Source organism: Theropithecus gelada, chromosome X (genome assembly GCF_003255815.1).
Source record: "Theropithecus gelada isolate Dixy chromosome X, Tgel_1.0, whole genome shotgun sequence".
Classification (NCBI taxonomy): Eukaryota; Metazoa; Chordata; class Mammalia; order Primates; family Cercopithecidae; genus Theropithecus; species Theropithecus gelada.
In genome coordinates, this window is record NC_037689.1 from 17,824,324 (window position 1) to 17,852,278 (window position 27,955).

Sequence of the window (27,955 nt, forward strand, 5' to 3'; positions counted from 1 at the left end):
GAAGCAGGTGAATCACATGAGGTCAGGAGTTCGAGACCAGCCTGACCAACATGGAGAAACCCTGTCTCTACTAAAACTACAAAAAAAAAAAAAAAAAAATTAGCCAGGCATGTTGGCGGGCACCTGTAATCTCAGCTACTCAGGAGGTTGAGGCAGGAAAATTGCTTGAACCTGGGAGGCAGAGGTTGCAGTGAGCCAGGATAGTGCCATTGCACTGCAGCCTAGGCTACAAGAGTGAAACTGTGTCTCAAAAAAAAAAAAATTGTTTTAAAGCCCCAGAGAACAACCAAAACAGGCAATCAGAGTTGATGCAACCCTTCAAAGAAGAGACACAAACTAGGTGAGATGTGCATCTAACTGATTTTTCCTCTCAAGACATTTTATTTTTCTTTTTCTTTTCTTTTTTTTTTTTTGAGACAGGGTCTCTTCTCTCTGTTGCCCATACTGGAGTGCAGTGGTGCAATCTCGGTTCACCACAGCCTTGACCTCCCTGGGCTAGGGTAATCCTCTCACCTGAGCCTCCCAAGTAGCTGGGACTGCAAGTATGTATCACCATGCCCAGCTAATGTTTTGTAGAGACAAGGTGTCACTATGTTGCCGAGGCTGGTCTTGAACTCCTGACCTCAAGAGATCCTCCTGCCTCAGCCTCCCAAAGTGCTGGGCTCACAGGCGTGAGCCTCTGGGCCCGGCTCTCTCAGGGCATTTTCAAGTCCACACAGCACATGGGGAGTGAAGCTAAAGCAGAAAGCAAGCTGACAGCTTAGAGATCAGCATTTATAGCTGCCACAGTGGCTGGAAATTGAGGAGGGAAAACATGGAAAATAGGGAGCCTCAAAAGAGGAGCCACAAAGTTGGTATACAGGTTCCCCTTATGTCTTTGACTGAGTTCTGAAGGGCATATGTGTGGGATGACTCCAAGGAGCCCAAGGGGAAAGCAAGAACTAAACACCGAAAGACCTAAACACAGATTTTAGCAATTGCCCAGTGACAGGAGGCAGTTTAAGAGTTCAAGGTCCTGGCTGGGCGTGGTGGTTCAGGCCTATAATCCCAGAACTTTGGGAGGGCAAGGCAGGCAGATCACTTGAGGTCAGGAGTTTGAGACCAGCCTGGCCAACATGGTAAAACCTCATCTTTACTAAAAATACAAAAAAAATTAGCCAGGTGTGGTGACAGGCACCTGTAGTCCCAGCTACTCGGTGGGCAGGTAGTTGGGACTACAGGTAGAATTGCAGTGAGCTGAGATCATGCCACCGCACTCTAGACTGGGCAACAGAGCAAGGCTCTGTCTTAAAAAAAAAAAAAAAAAGAGTTCAAGGTACGCCAAGTTAGAGGAGCTTGTCAAATACCTTGAGCTTTCCACTGAAACCCCAAAGGACCATGCCTCAGGAGTGAAGACCATTTCCCAGGACTAAGGGCAAAACTCAAGTAGGCCTACCCTTAAAAAGCCTAAAACCAAGCCTTTCAGGGATCAAGATGATCTGCCAGTAATTTAACTGAATGCCAAAACAAAATTCTACACTCTTCAACAGAAGACAAGAGAATCCAGAGTTTCTACCACTGCCATCCACAGTATCCAGTATACAACCAAATACTACTAGACATGTGAAGAAGCAGCAAACATGACACTTATCAAGAAGAAAAAAAAAAAACAGGCCGGGCGCGGTGGCTCACGCCTGTAATCCCAGCACTTTGGGAGGCCGAGGCGGGCGGATCACGAGGTCAGGAGATCGAGACCATCCTGGTTAACACAGTGAAACCCCGTCTCTACTAAAAATACAAAAAAATTAGCCGGGCATAGTGGTGGGCGCCTGTAGTTCCAGCTACTCGGGAGGCTGAGGCAGGAGAATGGCGTGAACCCGGGAGGCAGAGCTTGCAGTGAGCCGAGATCACACCACTGCACTCCAGCCTGGGTGGCAGAGCGAGACTCTGTCTCAAAAAAAAAAAAAAAAAAACAGCAGAAGCGGATTCACAGACAACCTGCGTGTTGGAATTACCAAGCAAAGATTTGCTATAAATATGTTAAGGAATTTACAGGAAAAGATGGGTATCATGGGCAAAGACATAGGGAATCTGAATTTTAGAAGAGGTATGGAAACTCTAAAAAGGAACCCAGTAGAAATCTTAGTACTGAAATAAGACAATAGCTGAAATTTTAAAAATTATTGAATAAGATAAATAGCAGATTAGACACTGCAGAAGAAAATCTTCATAAACTTGAAGAGAGGCCAATAGTTATTCACCAAAGTGAAGCACAGAGAGAAAAAAAAAAAAAAGGACGGGGGGAAAAATTATCAGAGCCTCAATGACCTGTGGAACAATATCAAGCAATTAGACTAATATACATGTATGTGGAGTCTCAGAGGAGAGAAGATACAGAATATGGCTAAAAGATAATTGATGACAGTTTCCAAATTTGATTAAAACAAGAAGCTTAGCAAGCCCCAAGTAACATAAAACACATACACACACACACACACACACACACACACACACACACACACACACACGGCCCATCATAGCCAAACTGCTGAGAAACAAAGATAGAAAATTCTTAAAAGTATCCAAAACAAAAAGACATGTTACATAGGGTAAAAAACAGTAAAAGAGAATCACAGTTACGGTCTGAATGTTTATATCCGCCTTCCAAATTTATGTGTTGAAATTCTAACCCCCAAAGTGATGGTATTAGGAGATGGAGACTTTCAGAGGTGCTTAGGTCATGAGAGTGGATGATCAAGAATGGGATTAGTGGCCAGGCACAGTGGCCCATGCCTGTAATCCTAGCACTTTCAGAGGCCGAGGTGGGTGGATCACTTGAGCCCAGGAGTTTGAGACCAGTCTGGGCAACATGGCAAAACCCTGTCTCTACCAAAAAATACAAAAATTAGCTATGTGTGGTGGCATGTGCCTATAGTCCCAGCTACTTGGGAGGCTGAGGTGGGAGGATCGCTTGAGGCGAGAATACAGAGGTTGCAGTAAGTGGAGATCATGCCACTGAATTCCTGCCTGGGCCACAGAGCCAGACCTTGTCTTTAAAAAAAAAAAAGGGATTAGTGCCCTTTAAGCACTGAATGAAAAGCAAAATCTGGCAACCTAGAATTCTGTCTCTCTCCAGTGAAAATATCTTCAGAAATGAAGGGCAATAGAGATACTTTCAGATAAACAAAATCTGAGAAAATTCTTCTCCAGCAGATCTTCTGCACAAAAAATGAAGACATTCTTCAGTCTGAAGGAAAATGCTGGTAGATGAAAATTAGGTCTACAGGAAGGAATAAAGAGTGATGAAAAAGCAATGGAAATGGTAAGTATGCTACTAAATATAAAAGACTACTGGCTGGGCACGGTGGCTCACCCCTGTAATCCCAGCATTTTGGGAGGCCAGGGCGGGCGGATCACGAGGTCAGGAGATCGAGACCATCCTAGCTAACAAGGTGAAACCCTGTCTCTACTAAAACTACAAAAATTAGCTGGGCATGGTGGCGGGCGCCTGTAGTCCCAGCTACTTGGGAGGCTGAGGCAGGAGAATGGCGTGAACCCGGGAGGTGGAGCTTGCAGTGAGCCAAGACTGCACCACTGCACTCTAGCCTGGGCAACAGAGTGAGACTCCATCTCAAAAACAAAAACAAAAAAAAAGAGTTGAATGGGCAAACAAATGATATAGCCATACAATGGAATATCACTCAGCAATCAAAAGGAATGACTATTGGACAGTTCACAAAAAAAGATGTACAAATGGTCAAGAAACATGAAAAAATGCTTGGCCAGGCACGGAGGCTCACGCCTGTAATGCCAGCACTTTGGGAGGATGAAGTGGGTGGATCACAAGATCAGGAGTTCAAGACCAGCCTGGCCAACACAGTGAAACCCTGTCTCTAATGAAAATACAAAAATTAGGCGTGGTGGCCTGTACCTGTAATCCCAGCTACTTGGGAAACTGAGGCAGGAGAATTGCTTGAACCCAGGAGGCAGAGGTTGCAGTGAGCTGAGATCGTACTACTGCACTCCAGCCTGGATGACAGAGTGAGACTCTGTCTCAGGAAAAAAAGAAAAAAGAAAAAATGTTCAACATCACTAATGATCAGGGAAATGCAAATCAAAACCATAATGCAAAACCACCTTGCTCCTGCAAGAATGGCCATAAGCAATAAATCAAAAAATAGTAGATGTTGGTGTGGATGTGGTGAACAGGGAACACTTCTACACTGCTGGTGGGAATGTAAACTGGTACAACCACTATGGAAAACAGTGTGGATATTCCTTAAATAACTAAAAGTAGAACCATTTGATCCAGCAATCCCACTACTGGGTGTCTACCCAGAGGAAAAGAAGTCATTATATGAAAAAGATACTTGCACACACATGTTTATAGCAGCATAATTCGCAATTGCACAAATATGGAACCAGCCCAAATGTCCATCAGTTAACAAGTGGATAAAGAAACTGTGGTATATATATGTGATGGAATACTACTCCGCCATAAAAAGGAATAAATTAATGGCATTCACAGCAACCTGGATGGGATTGGAGACTATTATTCTAAGTGAAGTAACTGAGGAATGGAAAACCGAACACCATATGTTCTCACTCATAAGTGAGAGCTAAGCTATGAGGATGCAAAGGCATGAGAATGATACAATGGATTTTGGGGACTCAGAGGGAAAGGGTGGGAGGGGGGTGAGGGATAAGACTATAATTTGGTTTCAGTGTTTGTTGCTCAGGTGATGAGTGCACCAAAATATCACAAATCACCACTAAAGAACTTCCTCATGTAGCCAAATACCACCTGTTCCCAAAAAACCTATGGAAATTTTAAAAAATGAAAGAGAAAAAAATAATGTTAAAATTGCCAAAAAAAGGAATGACTATTGATACCTGCAACATGGATGAATCGTGATAATTCTGCCGAGTGAAAGGAGCCAGATCAAAAAAAGAAAGAGTATATACTGTGTGATTCCACTTACATAAAATTCTAGAAACTGCAAACTAATCTATAGTAACAGAATGATCAGGGGTCGCCTGGGGATGAGTAGGGAGGCAGAGAAGGGTAGGAGGGAGAGGTTATAATGGGGCATGATTCTTGGGGGTGATGGATATGTTCATTATCTTGATTGTGGTGATAGTTTCATGAGGATACACTTTAAATATAAATTGTATGTATGTAGGTATGTCTTATATATATGACTATACAGAATGTAAAAATAACTCCTACAAATGAATAATGAAAAGACAATTAAGTAAAAATGGGTGATTGCTTTCACTTTGCCAGTGAAGAAGAAGAATAAAATTTTTAAAAATTTATTTTAAAAAATGGATAAAAGACTTGAATGCTTGACAAAAGAATAGGCCGGGTGTAGTGGCTCATGCCTGTAATCCCAGCACTTTGGGAGGCCGAGGTGGGCAGATCACCTGAGGTCAGGGGTTCGAGAATAGCCTGGCCAACATGGCAAAACCCCATCTCTGCTAAAAATACAAAAATTAGCCAGACGTGGTAGAGGGTGCCTGTAATCCCAGCTACTCAGGAGACTGAGGCAGGAGAATCACTTGAACCCAGGAGGCAGAGGCCGCAGTGAGCTGAAATGGCACCATCGCACTCCATCCTGGGTGACAGGGTGAAACCTTGTCTGGAAAAAAAAAAAATAGAATATATTACATGGCCATTAAGCACATGAAAAGGTGTTCAGCATCATTAGCCATCAGAGAAATGCAAATTAAAACTATAGTGAGATTTCCCTACACATTCACTAGAATGCTAAAATTCAAAAGACTGATAACCCCAGATGTTGATGAGGATGGAGAACAACTAGATTCTTTCGCATAGTTGATGGGAGTGTAAAATAGTTCCATAGCTTTGTAAAACTTTGGCAATATCTATTAAAGCTAAACATATGCCTGTCATGTGACTCAGCAATTCCACTCCTAGGTATTTGCCCAAGAAAAATGAAAAAAAAAAAAAAAAAGTCCACAAAGAGACTATAGAAGAATGTTCATAAAGGCTAATTTATAATTGATAAAAAGTAGAAATTACCCAACAGTAGAATGGAGAAATAAATTATAATTTATTTGTAGAGTAGAATACTACTCAGCAATAAAAGGAACAAACTACAAGCAATAAAAACATGTTAAAAGAAACTTGACACAAAAGAAACATACTATACAATGACATTTTTTTTTCTTTTTTTTTCTTTTTTTTTTTTTTTCAAAGATGGAGTATCACTCTGTCACCCAGGTTGGAGTATAGTGGTGCAATCTCGGCTCACTGCAACCTCTGCCTCCTGGGTTCAAGCAATTCTCCTGCCTCGGCCTCCCGAGTAGCTGGGATTACAGGCACACACCACCATGCCTGGCTAATTTTTGTACTCTTAGTAGAGACGAGGTTTCACCATGTTGGCCAGCCTGGTCTCAAACACCTGACCTCATGATCCACCCTCCTCAGCCTCCCGAAGTGCTGGGATTACAGGTGTGAGCCACCGCACCTGACACTTTTTCGTTTTGGTTTTTTTTTTTTTTTTTTTTTTTTTGAGACGGAGTTTTGCTCTTGTCGTCCAGGCTAGAGTGCAATGGCGTGATCTCGGCTCGGCTCGCTGCAACCTCCACCTCCCGGGTTCAAGTGATTCTTCTGCCTCAGCCTCCCGAATAGCTGGGATTACAGGCACCCACCACCACACCCAGATAATTTTTGTATTTTTAGTAGAGATGGGGTTTCACCATGTTGGTCAGGCTGGTCTCGAATTCCTGACCTCAGGAGATCTACCTGCCTCGGCCTCCCAAAGTGCTGGGATTACAGGCGTAAGCCACTGCACACAGCCTATATGATAACATTTACGTGCAGTCCTAGAACAGAGCTGCTGGGAGTGGCTCGGGGCAGCTCGACAGAACAAGACCTACAGATGGAAGCAACCCCAAATGACAGCAAATATCTACAGGACGTAGTTTAGGTACTGTGGTAACATATGTTATCTGGGTAATAAGAACATGTATAATACTACTCAAATTAATTAAATTGTATGGGTTTCTTTTGCTCTTATAACAATGAGCTTTTTGTTGTCGTTGGTGGTGGTGTTGTTTTTTGAGATGGAGTCTTGTTCTGTTGCCCACGCTGGGGTGCAGTGGTGCCATCTTGGCTCACTGCAACCTCCACCTCTTGGGTTCAAGTGATTCTCCTGCCTCAGCCTCCCAAGTAGCTGGAACTACAGGCACCTGCCACCACACCCGGCTAATTTTTTTGTATTTTTGGTAGAGGCGGGGTTTCACCATGTTGGCCAGGCTAGTCTTGAACACCTGACTTCAGGTGATCCGCCCACTTTGGTCTCCCAAAGTCCTGGATTACAGGCATGAGCCGCCGCACCTGGCCAACAACCAGCTTTTTTTTTTGATATGGAGTCTCGCTCTGTCGCCCAGGCTGGAGTGCAGTGGCGCGATCTCAGCTCACTGCAAGCTCCGCCTCCCAGGTTCACGCCATTCTCCTGCCTCAGCCTCCCAAGTAGCTGGGACTACAGGCGCCTGCCACCACGCCCGGCTAATTTTTTATATTTTTAGTAGAGACGGGGTTTCACCATGTCAGCCAGGATGGTCTCAATCTCCTGACCTCATGAGCCACCCGCCTCGACCTCCCAAAGTGCTGGGATTACAGGTGTGAGCCACCGCGCCCCGCCCAACAACAAGCTTTTAATAAGAGTTTGCTTAGGGCCGGGCGTGGTAGCTCATGCCTATAATCCCAGCACTTTGGGAGGCTGAGGTGGGTGGATCTCTTGAGGTCAGGAGTTTGAGACCAGCCTGGCCAACATGGTGAAACCCCATCTCTACTAAAAATACAAAAATTAGTTGGGCATGGTGGCATGCACCTGTAGTCCCAGCTCCTTGCGGAGAGGGGGACTGAGGCAGGAGAATCACTTGAATCCGGGTGGCAGAGGCTGCAGTGAGCCAAGATCATGCAACTGCACTCCAGCCTGGGCAATAGAGTGAGACTCCGTCTCAAAAAGAATTTGCTCAGGGCTGAGCTTGCTATGGACATTATTCCATTTAATATGACAGCCATACAAGATAAGGATTATTCTTCTCTTCTCATGAAAGAGGAAACTGAGGTTCAGGGCGGTTAAATGATGCCAACCTTTGTTTGTTTTTCACTGTACTGTACTATCTCACACCCCACACACCTAGCCTTTCTGAACTTTCATTGCTTTAACTGTAAACTGAAGAAACTGCATACTATGGTTTGGATATGCCCTCCTGAGTTCACGTGTTGGAGACTTAAACCCCACTGCAATCATGTTGAGAGGTGGGCTCTTTAAGAGGTGGTTAGGTCGTGAGGCCTCTGCTCTCATGAATGGATTAATGTCATTATTGCAAAAGTAGATTTGTTATAAAAGCAGGTTCAGCCCCCTCTTGCTCTCTCACACTTCCACCTTCCGCCATGGGATGGCGCCGCATGAAGGCTTTTACTTGATGTGAGCCCCTCAATCCTAGACTTCCCAATCTCCAGAACTGTAAGAAGTAAGTATCTGTTCTTTATAAATTGCCCAGTCTCTAGTACTGTTACAGCAGCATGAAATAGACTAAGACACTGCACATTCTGGTCTTTGAGAGTCCTTGTAGCTTTCATTTGCCACAGTCTGACAGCAGGTGTTGCCAACCACTGCCTCTAAGAAAAAATACCCCACTCAGAGTTCCATGTGTCTCTGCCACCTCCTCCCAGCCACAGCTGTTTGCACCACAGATGAACACTTTGACCTAAACAGAGCTAATTAGATTCATTCCTTCTCCGTGAAAATGGAATAGGCACTGAATGACTGGTCAGTAAGGTCATGTGAGCACCAACCTGTCTAGCTTTGGGGCTGGGGTTTGTACCAAAGCCATGTGCGGGTCAAAGTTATGGGGGAGCAGGAGCAAAGGGCAAGGTGAAGAAGCTGGTGTATTATCTTAATCAGTTCAGGCTGCCGTAACACACTACCGTAGACTTGGTGGCTTACAAACAACAGAAATTGATTTCTCACAGTTCTGGAGGCTGGAAAATCCAAGAGCAAGGCAGATTCTGTGTCTGCCGAGGGCCCACTTCTTGGCTTATAGACAGTTGTCTTCTCACTGTGTCCTCACATGGTGGAGCTCTCTGAAACCATTTTTTTTTTTTTTTTTTTTGAGACGGAGTTTCATTCTTGTTGCCCAAGCTAGAGGGCAATGGCATGATCTCGGCTCACTGCAGCCTCTGCCTCCCGGGTTCAAGCGATTCTCCTGCCTCAGCCTCCTGAGTAGCTGGGATTACAGGCATGCACCACCATGCCCAGCTAATTTTGTATTTTTAATAGAGACGGGGTTTCACCATGTTGCCCAGGCTGGTGTGAACTCCTGAGCTCAGGTGATCTGCCCACCTCAGCCTCCCAAAGTGCTGGGATTACTGGCATGAGCCACCGAGCCCGGCCTCTGAGGCCTCTTTTATGAGGGCACTAATTCCATTTGTGAGGGTTACACTCTCAGGACCTAATCCCCTCCAAAAGGCCCCACCTCCTAATACCTTCATCTTGGAGAGTTGGATTCAATATATGAATTGGGTGGGGAATGAGGGTCACAAACATTCAGACCATAGCATGTGTTCTGGCTCCCCAGCACCATTTAAGCACTCTTTCTACATTTAGGGAATTTCCAACATCGTAAGTCCTGCCTCCTCACGATGGAAGCCAGAAACTTTCTTTCTCAACTCCGTTTGCAGTTAGGGCTCAGGCATGTGACATAGCCTTGTCAATCAGACACCCAGTGAGACTTGGATTCAGAAGTAGGTACCAGGCAGAAACCAATGTCTGGCCAGAATGGTGGCAGGGGCTTTTAGGCTTGCATTTCTGGCACCCAGTACCCAACATGATTCCCTGGAGCTGCCAGATATGGCCACCAATGGCAGTGACCACAGGGTTTTTGCTGGAGCTGGGCACTTCCTGGTTTGGGCATTGCTCTGGGCAGTGTGGCCTCTAGTAGGAAGCCTGAGAATACCTAATGTCCCTAAGTAAACTCCTTGACTTCGACGACCTAGAGTAGATGCTTTGCAACAAGAGTCCTGAGCAATATCCTGAATCAGACAGGCTCCCTTAATCTCTCTAGAACCATCTCCCTCTTCCTGGCCTCTCCTCTTTTCCTGAAGAACCACATGATGCAATGGCAGGATCTTGGCTCACTGCAACCTCCACCTCCCGGGTTCAAGCGATTCTCCTGCCTAGTCTCGAAAGTAGCTGGAACTACTGGCATGCACCACCATGCCCAACTAATTTTTGTATCTTTAGTAGAGACGGGGTTCCACCATGTTGACCAGGCTGGTCTTGAACCATCTGGTCAAGTGATCTGCTCTCCTCAGCTTCCCAAAGTGCTGGGATTACAGGCATGAGCCACTGCACCCGGCCAGTGACCTCTTCACCTTAGCAGAGAAAACAACTCAAATTCAGGACCATGCAGCACCCCTCAACCAAAAGGAAACTGCTCCCCATTCACTGACAGGAAATACATAACATCAAATCAAACACTGTTTAGGACATCCCTGGTTTTGCTGAATCCAAATGAAAAAATAGCCTCTCCCGGAATCAGCAGTGAGCATTCCAAAAACAAGTCTCCTTGGCTATTCAGAGCTGAGTTCCATGGGAATACCTTGGCCAGAAAAACATTTACCAAATTAAAAATAAAGATTACAGTTTGTGAAAAGAGAAGGTGAAACTCATTTGGCAGTTGCTTAGCAATTTCTCTTCTTGCACCGGTATTTTGGGTAAGGATCCATCTGGAAATTGGAAAAAGGCTTCAGTGCTTTTTATCCCAGTGTGAGGTAGGGAGGGGAAGATGAGAAACAAATGTAGCAGGACTGCCCTGGGCTCATGACAGGTCCCTACTCAGCCAGCCTCTGTCATCACTCCGGGATTCACATGCAAGGCTTTCCAGAACATTCGGTCTTAAAATACTCACCCCGAGGGCACAGCCTCTTGACCTAGTTCTCTCATAAACTCTGAGGATACTAACTCTCATCCCTGTTCTCTCATACTGCTTAAAAAAAAAAAAAAGAAAAATCCTCAGGCTGGGCGCAGTGACTCACGCCTGTAATCCCAGCACTCTGGGAGGCCGAAGCAGGTGGATCACCTGAGGTCAGGAGTTCGAGACCAGCCTGACCAACATGGTGAAACCCTGTCTTCACTAAAAATACAAAAAATTAGCCGGGTGTGGTGGTGGTCGCCTGTAATCCCAGCTACTCAGGAGGCTGAGGCAGGAGAATCACTTGAATCCAGGAGGTAGAGGTTGTAGTGAGCCGCGATCGCACCACTGCACTCCAGCCTGAGCAACAGAGTGAGACTCCGTCTCAAAAAAACAAAAAACAAACAAAAAAAACTCAGACAACCTCTCTCAGTTTCCTCATCTGTAATGTGTGGACAGTTATGGGGGACCGATGTGTCTTGTTGTTTGACATAGCTGTGAAAACACTGGCCCAAGCTAGGTGTGGGCTCTATGAACCATTCTTGTCACAGGATTAAACCTCATCAAGGCACAAATCCTTCAAAGACCATACAGAGGCCAGGTGCAGTGGCTCATGCCTGTGATCCCAGCACTTTGGGAAGCCAAGGTGGGAGGATCATTTGAGCCCAGAAGTTCAAGATGGGCCTGGGCAACATGGCAAGACCTCATCTCTACAAAAAATACGAAAATTAGCCAGGTATGATGATGCACACCTGTACTCCTAGCTACTTGGGAGGCTGAGGTGGGAAGATTGCTTGAGCTGGGGAGGTCGAGGCCGCAGTGAGCTGTACCTGTGACACTGCACTCCAACCTAGGCGATGGAGTGAGATCCCGTCTTTAAAAAAAGGATCGGCTGGGCATGGTGGCTCACACCTGTAATCCCAGCACTTTGAGAGGCCGAGGTGGGCGGATCACAAGGTAAGGAGTTCAAGACCAGCCTGGCCAATATGGTGAACCCTGTCTCTACTGAAAATACAAAAATTATTCAGGCGTGGTGGCATGCACCTGTAGTCCCAGCTACTCGGGAGGCTGAGGCAGAAGAATCGCTTGAACCTGGGAGGCGGAGGTTGCAGTGAGCTGAGATTGCACCACTGCACTCCAGCCTGGGCGACAGAGACTCCATCTCAAAAAAAAAAAAAAAAAAAAAAAAAAAAAAAGGACTATGTGGAAATCTGCCCTAGAATGGAAAGCATGACACCAGTTGTCAGAATACTGAAGTTATTACTCGGGGTAGGCCGCAAAGAGGAGTCTGGAGTCTAGGATGGTTCATTTCCAAGGCTGAACATTAGAATCGCCTTATGGAGCTTTGAAAACTCACAGCACCCAGGCCATACATCAGATCAATTACATCAGAATCTTCAGGGGTGGGATCAGGCATTGGTATGTTTAAAGCTCCACAGGTGATTACAATATGCAGCCAAAGTCAAAAATCAAGGGTCTAGATGCACCAATTTTATAAAAATGGGATTCATCTGTGTGATATAAAGAATCACAAAGTGTAATGTAGAGTTACTATATGACCAGCAATTCCATGCCTAGGCATATACCTAGAGGACTTGACAGCAAGGTCTCAAAGAGACAGTTGCACGTGCATGTTCACAGCAGCATTATTCACAAAAGCCCAAGGTAGAAACAGTAAATGTCCATCAGTCAATGGATGGATAAGCAAATGTGACATAGCTATACAACGGAGTATTATTTGGCCTTAAAAAGGAATGAAGGCCTGGCACGGTGGCCCACGCCTATAATCCCAACACTTTGAGAGGCCAAGGTAGGCAGATTGCTTGAGTCCAGGAGTTCAAGACCAGCCTGGGCAACATGGTGAAACTCCATCTCTACTAAAAATATAAAAATTAGCTGGGCTTGGTGGAGAAGCGTGCCTGTAGTCTCAGCCACTTGGGGGGTTGAGGCAGGAGAATCTCTTGAGCCTGGGAGGTCCAGGCTGCAGTGAGCTGTGATCATGGCACCGCACTCCAGCTTGGGTGACAAAGCGAGACCCTGTCTCAAAAACAAACAATAAAAAGGAATGAAGGACTGACACATGCTACAACATAGATGGACCTCCAAAACATGCTGAGTGACAGAAGCCAGTCATACAAGGCCACATACTTTATGATTCCCTTTATAGGAAATGTCCAGAATATGCCAATCCATAAAGACACAAAGTAGATTCATGGTTGTCAGGGGCTGAGGAGAGGGAAGAATGGGGAGTGACTGCTTAATAGACATGGGGTTTCCTTTTGGGGAGACTAAAATGTCTTGGAACTAGGTAGAGGTGATGGTTGCACAACATTGAGAATGTGCTAGATGCCACCAAATTGTACACTTTAAGATGGTTAATGGGCTGGGTGCAGTGGCCCATGCCTATAATCCCAGCACTTTGGGAGGCCAAGGCGGGTGGATCATCTGAGGTCAGGAGTTTGAGACCAGCCTGGCCAACATGGTGAAACCCTGTCTCTACTAAAAATACAAAAATTAGCTGGGCGTGGTGGTGTGTGCCTGTAGTTCCAGCTACTTGGGAGGCTGAGGCAGGAGAATAGCTTGAACCTGGGAGGTGGAGGTTGCAGTGAGCAGAGAACGTGCCACTGCACTCCAGCCTGGGCGACAGAGCAAGACTCCATCTCAAAAAAAAAAAAAAAAAAAAGAAGAAGAAGAAGAAGAAAATAAGATAGTTAACAGTTAATTTTATCTTGTGTGAATTTTACTTCAGTTTTTTAAAAATGTTACAAAGTGTCCCTGAATCTGGGAAAATAAACACCAGAAATGGCTCCCTGCTTGCGTGTCCTTTTCGGGTGTCCTGGCCAGCCCCTGAGCTGCAAGGAGGCAGGGATGGCCAGCCTCAGGCACCGCATAATGAGGTCTAATGCAGACCAGCTGAGCAGTTTCTCTTTCCTAAGCCCTCGGCTTTTCAAATATGTGCTTTCCCACCTTGAGGTTTGCTAGGAGAACAGTTACTTGGTGTTTCCAACCACAGACTGAGGTTGGAATGTTTCTTTATTCTCATTGTTTTAAAAGAACTTGTTCCTCATGAAACCAAAAATAGCAAGGGAAAATATGGTCAAATTTCTGGTTTCAGCAAAATCTATTTAGCTACCTTGGCTCTAGAAATCATTCTCCTTCCATTCTTGGCAAATGCTACCAAGTAGCTCCTCGGACCAAAACCCAATGCTGGATCTTCAAAACAAGACTGGCTGGAGGAAACAGAAGTGCAGTAGCGAAGACCATGCCGTGGCCTTTGGCCTCCTGTGACCCCAGAACTTGGTTTGCACCCCATGCAGGTACCTTTTGTGACAGGAAAGAAAGGATTTGAGCTGCAGTTTTGCTGGTTAACGTAAGTCATAAGGGATGGAGAAATCCATGTTTCCAGAGGGGTAGTCTGCTGTTGGCCTCGCAGGTCTGGTGAAACGTGGAGATGAACATCTGTCCCATCTAAGGAGAAGAACGCAAGGCCCCAGAAAGTCCTCCGGGCCTAAGTATTAACAATCACCTCAAACTGGAAACAAATGCCCAACAATAGGGGAATGGATAAACTAACCAGTCAGTCTGTACAAATGAATATTACTAGGCAATCAAAAGGAAAAAACTACTCTAACCCACATAATAACATTGATGAATCTCACATACATATTGCCTGATACACCACAGTGCCTGACACACCACAGTGCCTGACTGTGGACAGTGAAGGATTTTTTCTGCTTCTGGTACAGCCACTCTCTCCCTCCAGCCTTCTTTTTTTCTTTTAAATCAAGTTGATTAAGGTATACTTTACTTACAATAAAATGTACCCATTTTAAGTGTGCAGTTCAGTAAGTATAATAAATGTATACATGCCTGTGTAACCACCACCCCAATCAAGACTTAGAACATGTCTGGACGGGCACCCAGCACTTTGGGAGGCCGAGGCAGAAAAATTGCTTGAGGTCAGGAGTTCAAAACCAGCCAGGGCAACATGGCGAAACCCCATCTCTACAACAAAAAACAAGAATTAGCCGGCATGGTGGTGCATGTTTAGTCCCAGCTACTCGGGAAGCTGAGGTGGGAGGATGCTTTGAGCCCAGGAAGTTGAGGCTGCAGTGAGCCATAATCGTACCACTGCACTCCAGCCTGGGCAACAGAGCAAGACCCTGTCTCAGAACAACAACAACAACAACAGCAACAGCAAAAACACTTAAAACATTTCTACCACCCAGAAAGTTTCCTCAGGCTCCTTTGACTTCAGTCCTTTCTCCACCTCTGGCTCCAGGCAACCACTGATCTGCTTTCTGAACTACAGGTTAGTTTTGCCTGTTTTAGAACTTCACAGAAATGAAATCAAGGCCGGGTGCAGTGGCTCACATCTGCAATCCCAGCACTTTGGGAGGCCGAGACAGGTGGATCACCTGAGGTCAGGAGTTCAAAAACAGCCTGGTCAACATGGCAAAACCCCGCATCTATTAAAAATACAAAAATTAGCAGAGCATGGTGGGGGGCACCTGTAATCCCAGCTACTCGGGAGGCTGAGGCACGAGAATCGCGTGAACCCGGGAGGCGGAGGTTGCAGTGAGCCAAGATAGTACCACTACACTTCAGCCTGGTCAACAAAGTAGGACCCTATTCAAACAAAAAACAAAGCAAAACATGTAGGCATTCTAGTTGTATGAGTGGCATCTCATTGTGATTCTATTTCCTATAGACTTCCTTTAAAATGCAAATCTTGGTGGGGCACAGTGGCTCACACCTGTAATCCCAGCACTTTGGAACGCCAAGGCAGGCAGATCACTTGAGGCCATGAGTTCAAGACCAGCCTGGCCAACATGGTGAAACCCCATCTCTACTAAAAATACAAAAATTAGCCGGGTGTAGTGGTGGCGCACGCCTATAATCCCAGCTACTCCAGAGACTGAGGCACGAGAATCACTTGAACCCAGGAGGCAGAGGTTGCAGTGAGCCGAGATCGTGCCACTCCACTCCAGCCTGGGCAACAGAGTGAGACCCTGTCTCAAAAGAAACACACACACACACAAAAACACAAACACACAACCCCTGACCCTCTTTGAAGACTCAGTGTAGAGGAAGTCACATGTGAAAGACCCTGTAAAGCAAGTTAAGGGGTTCAGATATTATGCTGTGAACAGCGGGAAGACCCCAAGGGTTAACATGGGGGGAGGAGGTGGAGGTATTTGCACTTATGCATCTGAGAAGTGGGGCACTTCCAGGAGCCCTGTGTGTCCAGAGGAGAATTTCTCTTGCCCCAAATTTCCCTGTTGCGAGCCACTTCTGATTTTCCCAAGGTCTTGTTTTGTGAGGCTCACTTAGTCATTTTTTTTCTGGCCAAGGAGGTAGAGCACTATCCCCGCCTGCTTCTCGGGAACATATTGTCCGTATTGCTTGTGACTCGCAGTCAGAGAAATATTCTCTGTGCTTGCTAGAGTGTGTTTTAAATTAAAGTGCCAGGGGATGTGGAGATGGTCATTAATTTTAAGTGCATCTATTGTTAGCAAATGATGTCACCGCTGAGCTCTCCAACTTGTCACAAGAAGTCTGGATATATTTCGGGTTTCTGTAGCGGGGACAGTTCCTGTTTTGCAGTGTGCGGGCTATGAATACTGTCTGCTTTCTGTGAGGAACGGTAGAGCTTTTGGTGCACGTTTAAAATGATACTGGCTGTTGGAAGCAAACGGTCTATCCCAATGAGTCAATCAAATTTCATATTTTTTCAAGGTAGGAGGAATGGCAAGAAGTTGGCTGTTAGTAATTATATAAATATCAACCTCCGTTCTTTAGAGCCTCCTCGAGGTAGGAAGTCATGTCCTATTTATCACAGCGTTCCATGTGCCTTGCTCCAATTTTTTTTTATTGCTTATTTATTGAATCTCTTATAAAAGAATTTTCTCAAGGACAAAGACCATGCTATTATATCCCTCATAAACATCCCTTGAGCGTATTGAAGGCACACAGTGTATGCCTGTTGGGTGACTGAACAGAGCAAGTTCTGGTTTTTGAAAACGTGGAATAAAGAAGAAGAAAACTCCATTACTCCCGTTTTAGAATGATCCGGTAAAATGTTCTCTACCAGCATCGCATACAGAAGTCTATTACATAGATCATATCTCAAAGAATTAAATTCACTCGAGGGTTAGAAAAAAACAGATTCTTTGTGTAGAATCATTTACTGAAGAATTTAAAGGATTTTTCCTCAGGCTATCTCAGTCAGATTGGAACAGCTAGAGCCGGGCAAAATATTTCATAACAAGTCTTCTTGGTATATTAAAGTGCACATAGCAGAGCGAGAAACTTTGACAAATAACTTCAATATCCCATAATCCCACAATTCTAAGACATTTTTCATTTCTTCTTTTTCCTTTAGGAAGATGGTTTTTTTTAAGGGACTTTTGTTTTTAACTAAATGAGTTTAAAATAATGTGATTAGAAACCACTGTAGGCCGGGCATGGTGGTTCACGCCTGTAATCCCAGCACTTTGGGAGGCCAAGGCAGGCGGATCACCTGAGGTCAAGAGTTCAAGACCAGCCTGGGCAACATGGCGAAACCCCGTCTTTACTAACAATACAAAAAATTAGCTGGGCATGGTGGCAGGTGCCTGTAGTTCCAGCTACTCAGGAGGCTGAGGCACAAGAATCACTTGAACCTGGGAGGCAGAGGTTGCAGTGAGCCAAGAGCCATGTCACTGCACCCCGGCCTGGGTGACAGAGCGAGACTCCATCTCAAAAAAAAAAAAAAAAAAAAAAAGAAAAGAAAAGAAAAAAACCACTGTAGAACTGTAGCTTTTGGTTATTACACCAATGAATTCATATCTGAAATTAGAATAAGAAAATCACCAAGAGGACTGTTTCATATATTCGGCTCAGGAGTTTTGTTTTAAGCAAAGAAAAACCCCCACCACCTGCTGTTTTCTTGCTTTCTCTATCCCCTCCCCCACAATCACAGGGTCAGTGAAACCTGATCAGAAGTGTCCAGATACAGCTGTCCCAGAAGCCACTTTAAAGACTCCTTGGGCAGAAACTCTGTGGCTTCCATGCCTCTTCCCAACCCCTGCACCCACCAGCAGGAGAACTCACCATGCAGAAGCAGGACTAACATCCTTCGGCCTTTCATCCACCCGGTGGCTTAGGACCAGCCAGCCGTGGGATCCCTACCTGAGGGGAGAAAGGACAGGTCACCTAGTGCCCGGGAGGGCCCTGTGAGAACCCTCCCACGCCTCCACACTTCCTCCTGAATGCCCTGCCTTTCTTTCTTCCTTACATCCCTTCCTTCCTAATGACCCTGGTGTTGGGCTAAGACAAACCAGTAACAACAGGCACTCAGCAGCTCCCCGCAAATGGGCAGCTTGGATCCATTAGGAAACCCTTCGCCAGGCTACAGCCCTGACAGCAACTCAGATGGCATCACTGACAACCCAGCAAGGAAATGGATGGAGAGGAAACCCCTGCAGAGAAGCATTAATGAATGGTACTCAAATGTTGCTTACCGTCTTGGGAGTCTGTCTGGTCCCGCTCCTCTGAGGTGCCCCTCCACTCCCCCAGCCCATCCATCTCCCAAGTCAGGCAGTCACAAATGCTAAAAATGGTCTGAGAGAGAAGTGAAGGTGGGGGTCGGGGGGCGGGAGCAAGGGGTGAAGAGGCATAGTTGCTTGTGCAGGTTTGAGTGCTTATTTTTCTTTCTCCAGATTTAATGGCAGGAAAATCCTCTGTATCAGATGAGGATTAACAGAGATGAAAGAATGTGTCTGCCTTTCGAATCACTAAAGCCAGTGACAGATTTTGCTGACATACCAATCGGCTTTATCCCTGGGCCTTGACCACCCTGGCCCTCCCGTCCTCTCTCCATCTGCCTGGCCGCTTTCTCTCCTTAAACCCTCCCCAGACCCTGCCCCCTTCCCTGACCCCAGCCCCAGCCCCAAGCAATATGTAGCCCAACATTGGCTTCCTGCCACCCAAATAGCATTATCAGCATTTTCAACAAGGATGCATTATATAACTTGGAGAGCTGGAGAAAGGACAGGACAGCTTAAAACGTTTCCCCGAAATGCAGGCTGCTGATTTCCTTTCTTTGAAGTGGCTGATGGTGAATGATCCAAAAACGGACTGGAGAGAGAGTCCTTCCACTACAGGCAGGCTACAGGTTCCCATTGGAGTTAAGGCTGGTAGTGGTGGCCTAAGGCAGTGGGTCCAGGAATCGGGACCTTCAGAATCTGACTGAGGTTTCTGAAACCCACCAGGACTCAGTTTAGGTCCTGGCTACTCAGTGTGGCCGGTGGGCCAGCAGCAGTACCTGAGAGCTGGTTAGGAAAACACAATCTCAGCACCTTCTGCCCCTGCCCCAGACCTGTTGAATCAGCATCTCCATTTTTTTTTTTTTTTTTTTTTTTTTGAGACGGAGTCTCACTCTGTTGCCCAGGCTGGAGTGCAGTGGTGCGATCTTGGCTCACTGCAACCTCCACCTCCCGGATTTAAGCGATTCCCTTTCCTCAGCTTCCTGAGTAGCTGTGACTACACTATGCCCAGCTAATTTTTTATATTTTTAGTAGAGACGGGGTTTCACTATGTTGGCCAGGATGGTCTTGATCTCTTGACCTTGTGATTCACCCGCCTCGGCCTCCCAAAGTGCTGGGATTACAGGCATGAGCCACCACGCCCGGCCAGTATTTGCATTTTAACCAGGTCGGCGGAGAGGGGGATTCCTGTGCCCAGTAAAGTTTGGAAAGCCCTTTTTTAGGAGACTGGTGGAGGGGGTCTGATCAAAATGAGGGTGGCAGGGGGGCCTGTTTAGCCCTTCTGGCCTGCAGTTCAGGTGCCCCCACATTCTCCTGGCCCCAGCAAGCCTCTGCTGTCTGCTGGGACAGCACTTCCAGGTATCCATGGCAACCTGCCAAGTTCTGGCCACGCAGGACTTGGTGAGCCAGGGCTGATGAGAGGAAGCCAGGAGTTCCCTGCCCACAAAAAGGGTTCCGGATGTGAATCTAGGCATCTCAGGCCACGGTGCCCTAGGGAATTTTTGCTTTCTTCCATTTGAGCCTTGAAAGCCAAAATGTGGCTGAACTTGTCTAACCTGCTGGAAAGAAGAGAATACGAGGGATGGGGTAGGGATGTGGGTGGGGGAGGCCTCTCAAATGACATCTCCGTCCCCAGGGTTGGACTCGCCCCGCTTATTAGATGAGAGCGATGGGCAGCCCTCTCATTGTGACCACCAGTGTCGGAGGTGTCCCTGTAGCCATCACGCCAAGCCTTGGCCCAGTGAAGCCCCCACTCTCCCAGCAGCAGTCCAGAGGCTGAATCTCGACTGTAAAAGCCAACCTGTCTGCACCCACAACCTTTGTTCGCAGCTTATTGGGTCCACCTTGCCTTCAGTCTTCTCTAGGACAGGGGGCCTGGTGCTCTGGCACTGGGATACCACTAAGGAAGACCTTCTTCTCCACCTGTGAACTGAAACATTTCTCCCAAGTGGAAAATAAGGAGGCATCAGAGACTCTTGGCATAAAAAGGAAGGAGCCCATCCACCAAGTGAGCTGGTACCACTGACTTGGGAGGATAAACAGCCCTTAATCAAAACCTTGCTCCAGGGAGAAAAGCAGGCGGCCCAGGGTTATTACAGGAAATGTGATTGACTGACGTCCCCTGGGAGAGAAACTTTAAGCTCAAGATGGGAGAAAGACCTGCCCTTTCAGAGCTTACTCCAGCCACTCGTGGGCTGCTAGGGGAGGGATTTTTTTGTTTTTGTTTTTGAGACGGAGCCTCACTCTGTCCCCCAGGCTGGAGTGCAGTACAACCTCTGCTTCCTGGGTTCAAGCAATTCTCCTGCGTCAGCCTTCTGAGTAGCTGGGACAATAGGTGAGTACCACCACGCCTGGCTAATTTTTTTTTTTTTTTTTTTTTTTTGTATTTTTAGTAAAGATGGGGTTTCACCATGCTAGCCAGGTTGGTCTCGAACTCCTGACATCAAATGATCCACTCGCCTCGGCCTCCCAAAGTGTTGGTATTACAGGCGTGAGCCACTGTACCCGGCCCTCCTGGGGTAGTTTTGTGCCCATGCTAGCTCTCACTCATCATGCAGTTGGTAGCCCATAAAAGGAGCCGGAGGAGGGAGGACGGGTGTGTAAGTGACCTTGAGAAATAGTGATGGCTCAAGATGCATGATTTTGCCAACCTCCGCCTCCTGGGTTCAAGCAATTCTCCTGCCTCAGCCTCCCAAGTAGCTGGAACTATAGGCGCCGGCCACCATGCCTGGCTAATTTTTGTATTTTTAGCAGAGATGGGGTTTTGCCATTTTGGCCAGGCTTCCCCACGTTGGAATTGGTAAGAATTACCGATTAATTAAGACAGCTGGCGACTACTGGAGGCTTTGCCTGCTATCTGGAGGACACAGATTTGCCCTCCAGCTTTTCTGCCCTGTAGTGACAATTCACAGACACCCCAACCCTGGGTAGCCCTGGGCCTTTGCTTTGCTCCTTTCTTTCCCCACTTCTCCACCTGCTGAAATCTCAATCCACCTGCTATGCTTAGCATAAGCGCTACCACCTCTAAGAAATGAATCCCCTCCCAGTGCCCTCCCTTCTCACTTGCAGGCATCTGCCTTGAATTCAGTGTTTGTTTGTTTGTTTGTTTTGAGACTGAGTCTCGCTCTGTCACCCAGGCTGGAGTACAGTGGTGCGCTCTTGGCTCACAGCAACCTCTGCCTCCTGGGTTCAAACAATTCTCCTGCTTCAGCCTCCAGAGTAGCTGGGATTACAGGCATGCGCCACCATGCCTGGCTAATTTTTGTATTTTTTTTTTTTTTTTTGAGACGGAGTCTGGCTCTGTTGCCCAGGCTGGAGTGCAGTGGCCGGATCTCAGCTCACTGCAAGCCCCGCCTCCCGGGTTCACGCCATTCTCCTGCCTCAGCCTCCCGAGTAGCTGGGAGTACAGGCGCCCGCCACCTCGCCCGGCTAATTTTTTTTGTATTTTAGTAGAGACGGGGTTTCACCGTGTTAGCCAGGATGGTCTCGATCTCCTGAACTCGTGATCCGCCCGTCTCGGCCTCCCAAAGTGCTGGGATTACAGGCTTGAGCCACCGCGCCCGGCCAATTTTTGTATTTTTAGTAGACACTGGGTTTCGCCACATTGTCTAGGTTGGTCTCAAACTCCTGACCTCAAGTCATCCACCCACCTCAGCCTCCCAAAGTGCTGAGATTACAGGCGTGGGCCACCGCGTGCAGCCTGAGCCACTGCACCCAGCCAAAGTTCATAGTGTTTGGATGGATGGCCTCCTTGGAGGGGCTGTGCTTGATCCAAGTCTGCACCCCACGATGTCTGGCTGGTGTCGTCTTCAGACGGGGCAAGAGGCAGGGAGACACAGGGCAAGGAGTCACTGGGGCCAAGACACTTGCCCACCCAGAACCATGTCCTGGATACCTGCGACCTGGGAATTCCCTGCCAACAGGTTCTGAACCCACTTCTCTAGGTCCAGTCTCCTGAAGGTGGATGGTCTCACCAATGTGCACACTAGAGAGGTGACCCTTTAGGGGGCAGACATTTGCAGAGATGGGGACAGAGCTTGGATATGAGGACGTGAAAGATCCCTCATAGCATGGGATGGATCCGGCCTGGGAATAGAAGGAAGCCACGCCATGGCCTTAAGCTGGGGCCACTCTCTGTGCCATCACACCTAGAATGCTAAGGAATGCAAGAATTGCAAACTTGAACTTGACCTTCCAGATTGTTAGGAAGGTGTATCTGCTCAGATAGGAGGATAAAACATGTTTTATTTAACAGTTTGTTAGCTTGATGTGTAGCTTTTAAATATTCAGACATACAGCCTGTGGTCCTCCCTGCGTACTGTTGCCCCAGGCCCCAGAAACGTTGGGCCTGAGCCTGTGTTTGGCACAAAGGCGGAAGTGCACAATTGTTTGCTGAAGGGAATTGAAGCCCATGTGAGAATTTGTAAGGGAGCTATAGAAAGAGAACCGGGTGAGTGACAGCCTGGGTCTCTGACCCTTCCTTTTTCTCTGACTTACTGGATGGTGTCAGGACAGGGACTTTCAGTTCCTAGGCCTCAGATAGTACTCCAAACATATTCCACAATCTTATCCAGACCCCTCATTCTTCAAGTGAGGAAACTGAGGCCCAGAGAGGTTAAGTGACCTGCTCCCCAGAGTGACAGGTGAAGGTGGAGCTGGGACCCAGTGGGTACCCAGTCCTCCTGCCTCCCAGTCCCTAGGTTTTTCTCAGGCCCTAATAAGGACACACACAGCCCCTGTGCCACCCGCCCCCTACGCATGCCTCAGATCAGGGTGGGGGAGGGGTAGCCACTCCCCTCTTGCTGGGCACCTCTGAACGACCTTGGCTGAACCTATTCTGTGGCTAAAGCACCCAACTCCCTTGTTCTTTATTCGCAAAGTATCCTACTTCTGTCGTTTCCCATCTGCCCTTCCAATCCAAACCCCAGCTCGGTGGGGGCCTGGTTAGACCAGCCTGGACTGCCGGGCCTCACTTCTGGAATTGAAGGAAGAGAGGCGAGAGTGCCCTCATTCCGCTGACTCCCAGTGTAGACAGTGACGTAGCCCCGACGGCAGGCCCGGATGCAGTCGGGGTGCGGGCTCGTGCCCCAGCGGGTGCCCCGGGCTCAGGACGCGCCGCCGCGGTCCTGGAGGGCCAGAAGGCAGCGAGTCACTGGGCTGGACGTTTCCGCTCAGGCTCCTCCTCCTGCGGGCTTCGGAAAACTAGTTCAGCTCGCTGGCCCCGGCTGGCAACCATGCGTGACACAGTGGTTTTTTTCCCATAAACGTCACGTCCTTGCGAAACCTCTACAGCCTCTGCCGGTAATCACCACCCCGGCCCCACCCTGGGGAGAAGGGGCGGAGCCTTCGGGGCGAGCCACGCCCCCGATGAGCCCCGTCCCTCCCAGCGTGGCCGCCAGAGGGCGCCGCGGTTCGGGAGTCGGGGTGGGGCGGCCCCGGGCCCCTGCCTGCTCCCCGCTGCGGCACCCGCACCCACTCGATGGGGGCGGAGGCCAGGCTGGGGACCGTCCCAGGGCGTGCCTGGTGCCGGAAACGTTCCTGGAGTCGCAGAATGCCCGGGGTTGGAAGGGATGCCAGGGTGGGGACCTAACCTGCCAAAGGTCACACCCTGGGGAAGGTCTCCCAGTGCCGTGTCCTCCTGACCAGGCCGCGTAGCTCAGATGGCCTGTTTGTCACCTGTAAATGAAGGGTTAGCTCACCAACAAGCTCTGCTCACTGCCCACAAATACACCTTCCTGGGGCCTCTTCTGAAATCATAGCTCTTTATATTGCATTCAAAGTAGGTTTCTCTCCCATTGCAGCAGATGTCAAACAAAAAACAAAGTAGGTCTCTCCATTTCCCGATACAGTTGACCCTTGAACAATATGGGTTTAAACTTCGCGGATCCACTTCTACTTGGATTTTTTTTTTTCCAATAAAAGTTACAACAAGGGCCGGGCGTAGTATTTTTAGTAGAGATGGGATTTCACCATCTTGGCCAGGCTGGTCTTGAACTCCTGACCTGGTGATCCACCTGCCTCAGCCTCCCAAAGTGCTGGGATTACGGGCGTGAGCCACGGTGCCTGGCCAGTTATTGTGTGTGTGTTGGGGTTTTTTTTTCTTTTTTTTGAGACAGAGTCTCACTCTGTGGCCCAGGCTAGAGTGCAGTGTTGATCTCAGCTCACTGCAATCTCCGCCTTCCGGGTTCAAGAGATTCTCCTGCCTCAACCTCCCGAGTAGCTGGGACTACAGGCATGCGCCACCACACCCGGCTAATTTTTGTATTGTTAGTAGAGACGGGGTTTCATCATGTTGTCCAGGCTAGGCTCGAACTCCCGGCCTCAAGTGATCCGTCCACCATGGCCTCCCAAAGTGCTGGGATTACAGGTGTGAGCCACCTCGCCCGGCCTGGTTATTGTTCACAACACCCAGAACAAGAAACAGAACATTACCATTGTGCCATGCCCTGTTTCAGACACTACCTCCCCAAGGGTAGTCGCTATCCTGACTTTTCACAGAAAGGAATAGTTTCACCTGGTTTTGTGCTTTATGTAAATGGAATCATACAACACGTACGATTGTGGATCTGGCTTTTCTTTTTCCCCCTCAACAATCTGTGAGATTCATTCAGTTATTGCATGTAGTTGCAGTTCGTTCATTCTCATTGCTCCGTAGCCCAGGTCAGCAAACTTTCTGTTGAAGGCCAGATGGTAAATATTTTAGGCTTGGGGGCCATGTGATTTCTAGCGCAATTACTTAACCCTGCAATTGTAGGGTGACAGCAGTCATAGACAATACATAAACAAATGAGTGCAGCTGTGTTCCAATAAAACTTTATTTACAAAAAACAGGGAGCAGGCTGGAATTTGCCTGCAGGCCATAGAATGCTGACCCCTGCGTACTCTATTGTGTGACTATCCACAATTTCTTGCTCCATTCTACTCCTGACATGCATTGGAATAGTTTTCAGTTTGGGGCTATTAGGAACAGTGCTGCTATGAATATTCAAGTACATGAATTTCTCTTGGGTGTATGCCCAGGAGTGGAATAGATACTGCCAAACAGCTTTCCAACATGATTGTACCAATGTACACTCCCAGCAACCGTGTATAGGAGTGTTGGTTATTCCAAATACTTGTCAACACTTGGTATTGTCTTTTTTAATTTGAGCCATTCTGGTGGGTGTGAAGTGGTATTGCATTGTGGTTTTACTTTGCAACTCCCTGATGATTAATGACATGGAGCAACTTTACATGAGCCTGATGGCCATTCAAACACCCTCTTTTGTGAAGTGTGCATTCAGGTCATTCATTCCTTTGTACTTACAATCAGTGCGTGTCTGCAATTTTTCTTGTTTCTTTTACTTTATATTATTTTATATGAACATTGTATTAGTCTGTTTTCAAGCTGCTGATAAAGACATACCTGAGACCTGGCAATTTACAAAAGAAAGAGGTTTAATTGGACTTACAGTCCCACGTGGCCGAGGAAGGTCTCACAATCATGGCAGAGGGCAAAAGGCACTTCTTACATGGTGACAGCAAGAGAGAATGAGGAGGAAGCAAAAGCAGAAACCCCTGATAAACCCATCAGATCTCATGACATTTATTCACTATCATGAGAATAGCATGGGAAAGACCGGTCCCCATGATTCAATTACTTCCTGCGGGATCCCTCCCATAACATGTGGGAACTCTCGGAGATATAATTCAAGTTGAGATTTGGGTGGGGGCACAGTCAAAACATATCAAACATTTTCATGTTTGTACATGGTACACACATGTCATTATAATTTTTTTCTTAGTTGTCATTCATATTGTAGTATATCATGTTGTTTTCGTAATTTATTATTATCAGTGGCCTGCTATGAATGCTTTTGTTCAATATAGTTTGTGTGTGTGTGTGTATGTGGTGGTGGTGGAGGATTCTTCTTTGGGTTATATTCTCCAGAATAAAATTATTGTGACAAAGAGTTTGAATACTTTTATAGTTCTTGTTATATATAATTGTATATGCTGTATTCTGTTTTCATTGTTTTAAAAACAGGCTGGGCGAGGTGGCTCATACCTGTAATCCCAGCACTTTGAGAGGCCAAGGTGGATGTATCATCTGAGGTCAGGTGTTCGAGACCAGCCTGACCAACATGGTGAAACCCCATCTCTACCAAAAGTACAAAATTAGCCAGGCATGGTGGCACATGCCTGTAATCCCAGCTACTTGGGAGGCTGAGGCAGGAGAATCACTTGAACCCAGGAGGTGGAGGTTGCAGTAAGCCAAGATCGCACCATGGCACTCTAGCCTGGGCAACAAAAGTGAAACTCCATCTCAAAACAAACAAGCAAACAAATATTCTCTGCTGGGTACAGTGGCTCATGCCTATAATTCCAGCACTTTGGGAGGCTAAGGGAGGAGGATAGTTTGAGTTCAGGAGTTCAAGACCAGCCTGAGCAACATAGTGAGACCCTGTGTCTACAAAAAAAATTTTTAAATTTAACCAGGCATGGTGGTACATGCCTGTAGTCCCACAACTCAGGAGGCTGAAGTGGGAGGATCAGTTGTGCACAGGAGGTTGAAGCTGCAGTGAGCCGAGACCGTGCCACTGCACTCCAGCCTGGGTAACAGAGTAAGACTCTCTCCCTCTCTCTCTCTCTCTCATATATATAGAATATATAAACCATATATAGAATATACATATAGAATATATAAAATATATATAGAATATATATATATTCTCTTACAAAGTTGTGTTAGCTGACTCTTAATTACAAGGTATAAGTATCTAACTCAAAACAGTTTAAGCTCAAAAGCGAATTTCCTGGGGAGAGGGAAGAATCAGGAGTTATTTTTTAATGGGTATAGAGCTTCAGTGTGAGATGAGGGAAGCATTCTAGAGAAAGATAGTGGTGATGGTTATACAACAATGTAAGTGTACCTACTGCTACTAAATTGTCCTGTTTTTGTTTTTTTTGTTTTGTTTTTTTTTTTTTTTGAGCCTCACTCTATCACCCAGACTGGAGTGCAGTGGTGCCATCTCAGCTCACTGCAACTTCCACCTCCCAGGTTCAAGCAATTCTCTTGCCTCAGCCTCCCACTCAGAGGCTGGGATTACAGGCGTGCATCACCACACCCAGCTAATTTTTGTCTTTTTAGTAGAGATGGGGTTTCACCATGTTGGTCAGGCTGGTCTCAAACTCCTGACCTCAGGTGATCTGCCTACCTCGGCCTCCCAAAGTGCTGGGATTACAGGCGTGAGCCACTGCGCCCTGCTGGCTTTTATGTTTTTAAATTTTATTGCCATGTTGTTTGACCATTTGGCAGATGGTATTTCTACCTTTCTGTGAATATCAAAACAACCTAATACATTGAATAAACTGGTTAATGTGTGCTAAACTAATGAAATAATGAGTCTTTATTGTCCAATATAGGATCTTAGTTTTTTTATATGTTTGTTTGCAGATGGTATGATCTATGTACACTTGAAAAGTGACAATATTAACTTGTCCCATCTCTAATC

The 27,955-nt window shown here is 46.9% G+C and overlaps 1 protein-coding gene across 1 annotated transcript in view; it reads right to left on the reverse strand.

Moving 5' to 3' along the window:
• The window catches only part of NYX (nyctalopin), a 26,743-nt gene extending 8,249 nt beyond the window's left edge, over nt 1-18,494 (reverse strand). The window contains exons 1-2 of the mRNA XM_025373383.1: nt 18,438-18,494; nt 18,028-18,105 (exon numbers count right to left, since the gene is read on the reverse strand). Of these exons, the coding sequence (XP_025229168.1) occupies nt 18,028-18,064 (37 nt within the window). The 5' untranslated portion in view covers nt 18,065-18,105; nt 18,438-18,494. The remainder of the gene's footprint in view (nt 1-18,027; nt 18,106-18,437) is intronic.
• Nucleotides 18,495-27,955: the final 9,461 nt, after the last annotated feature.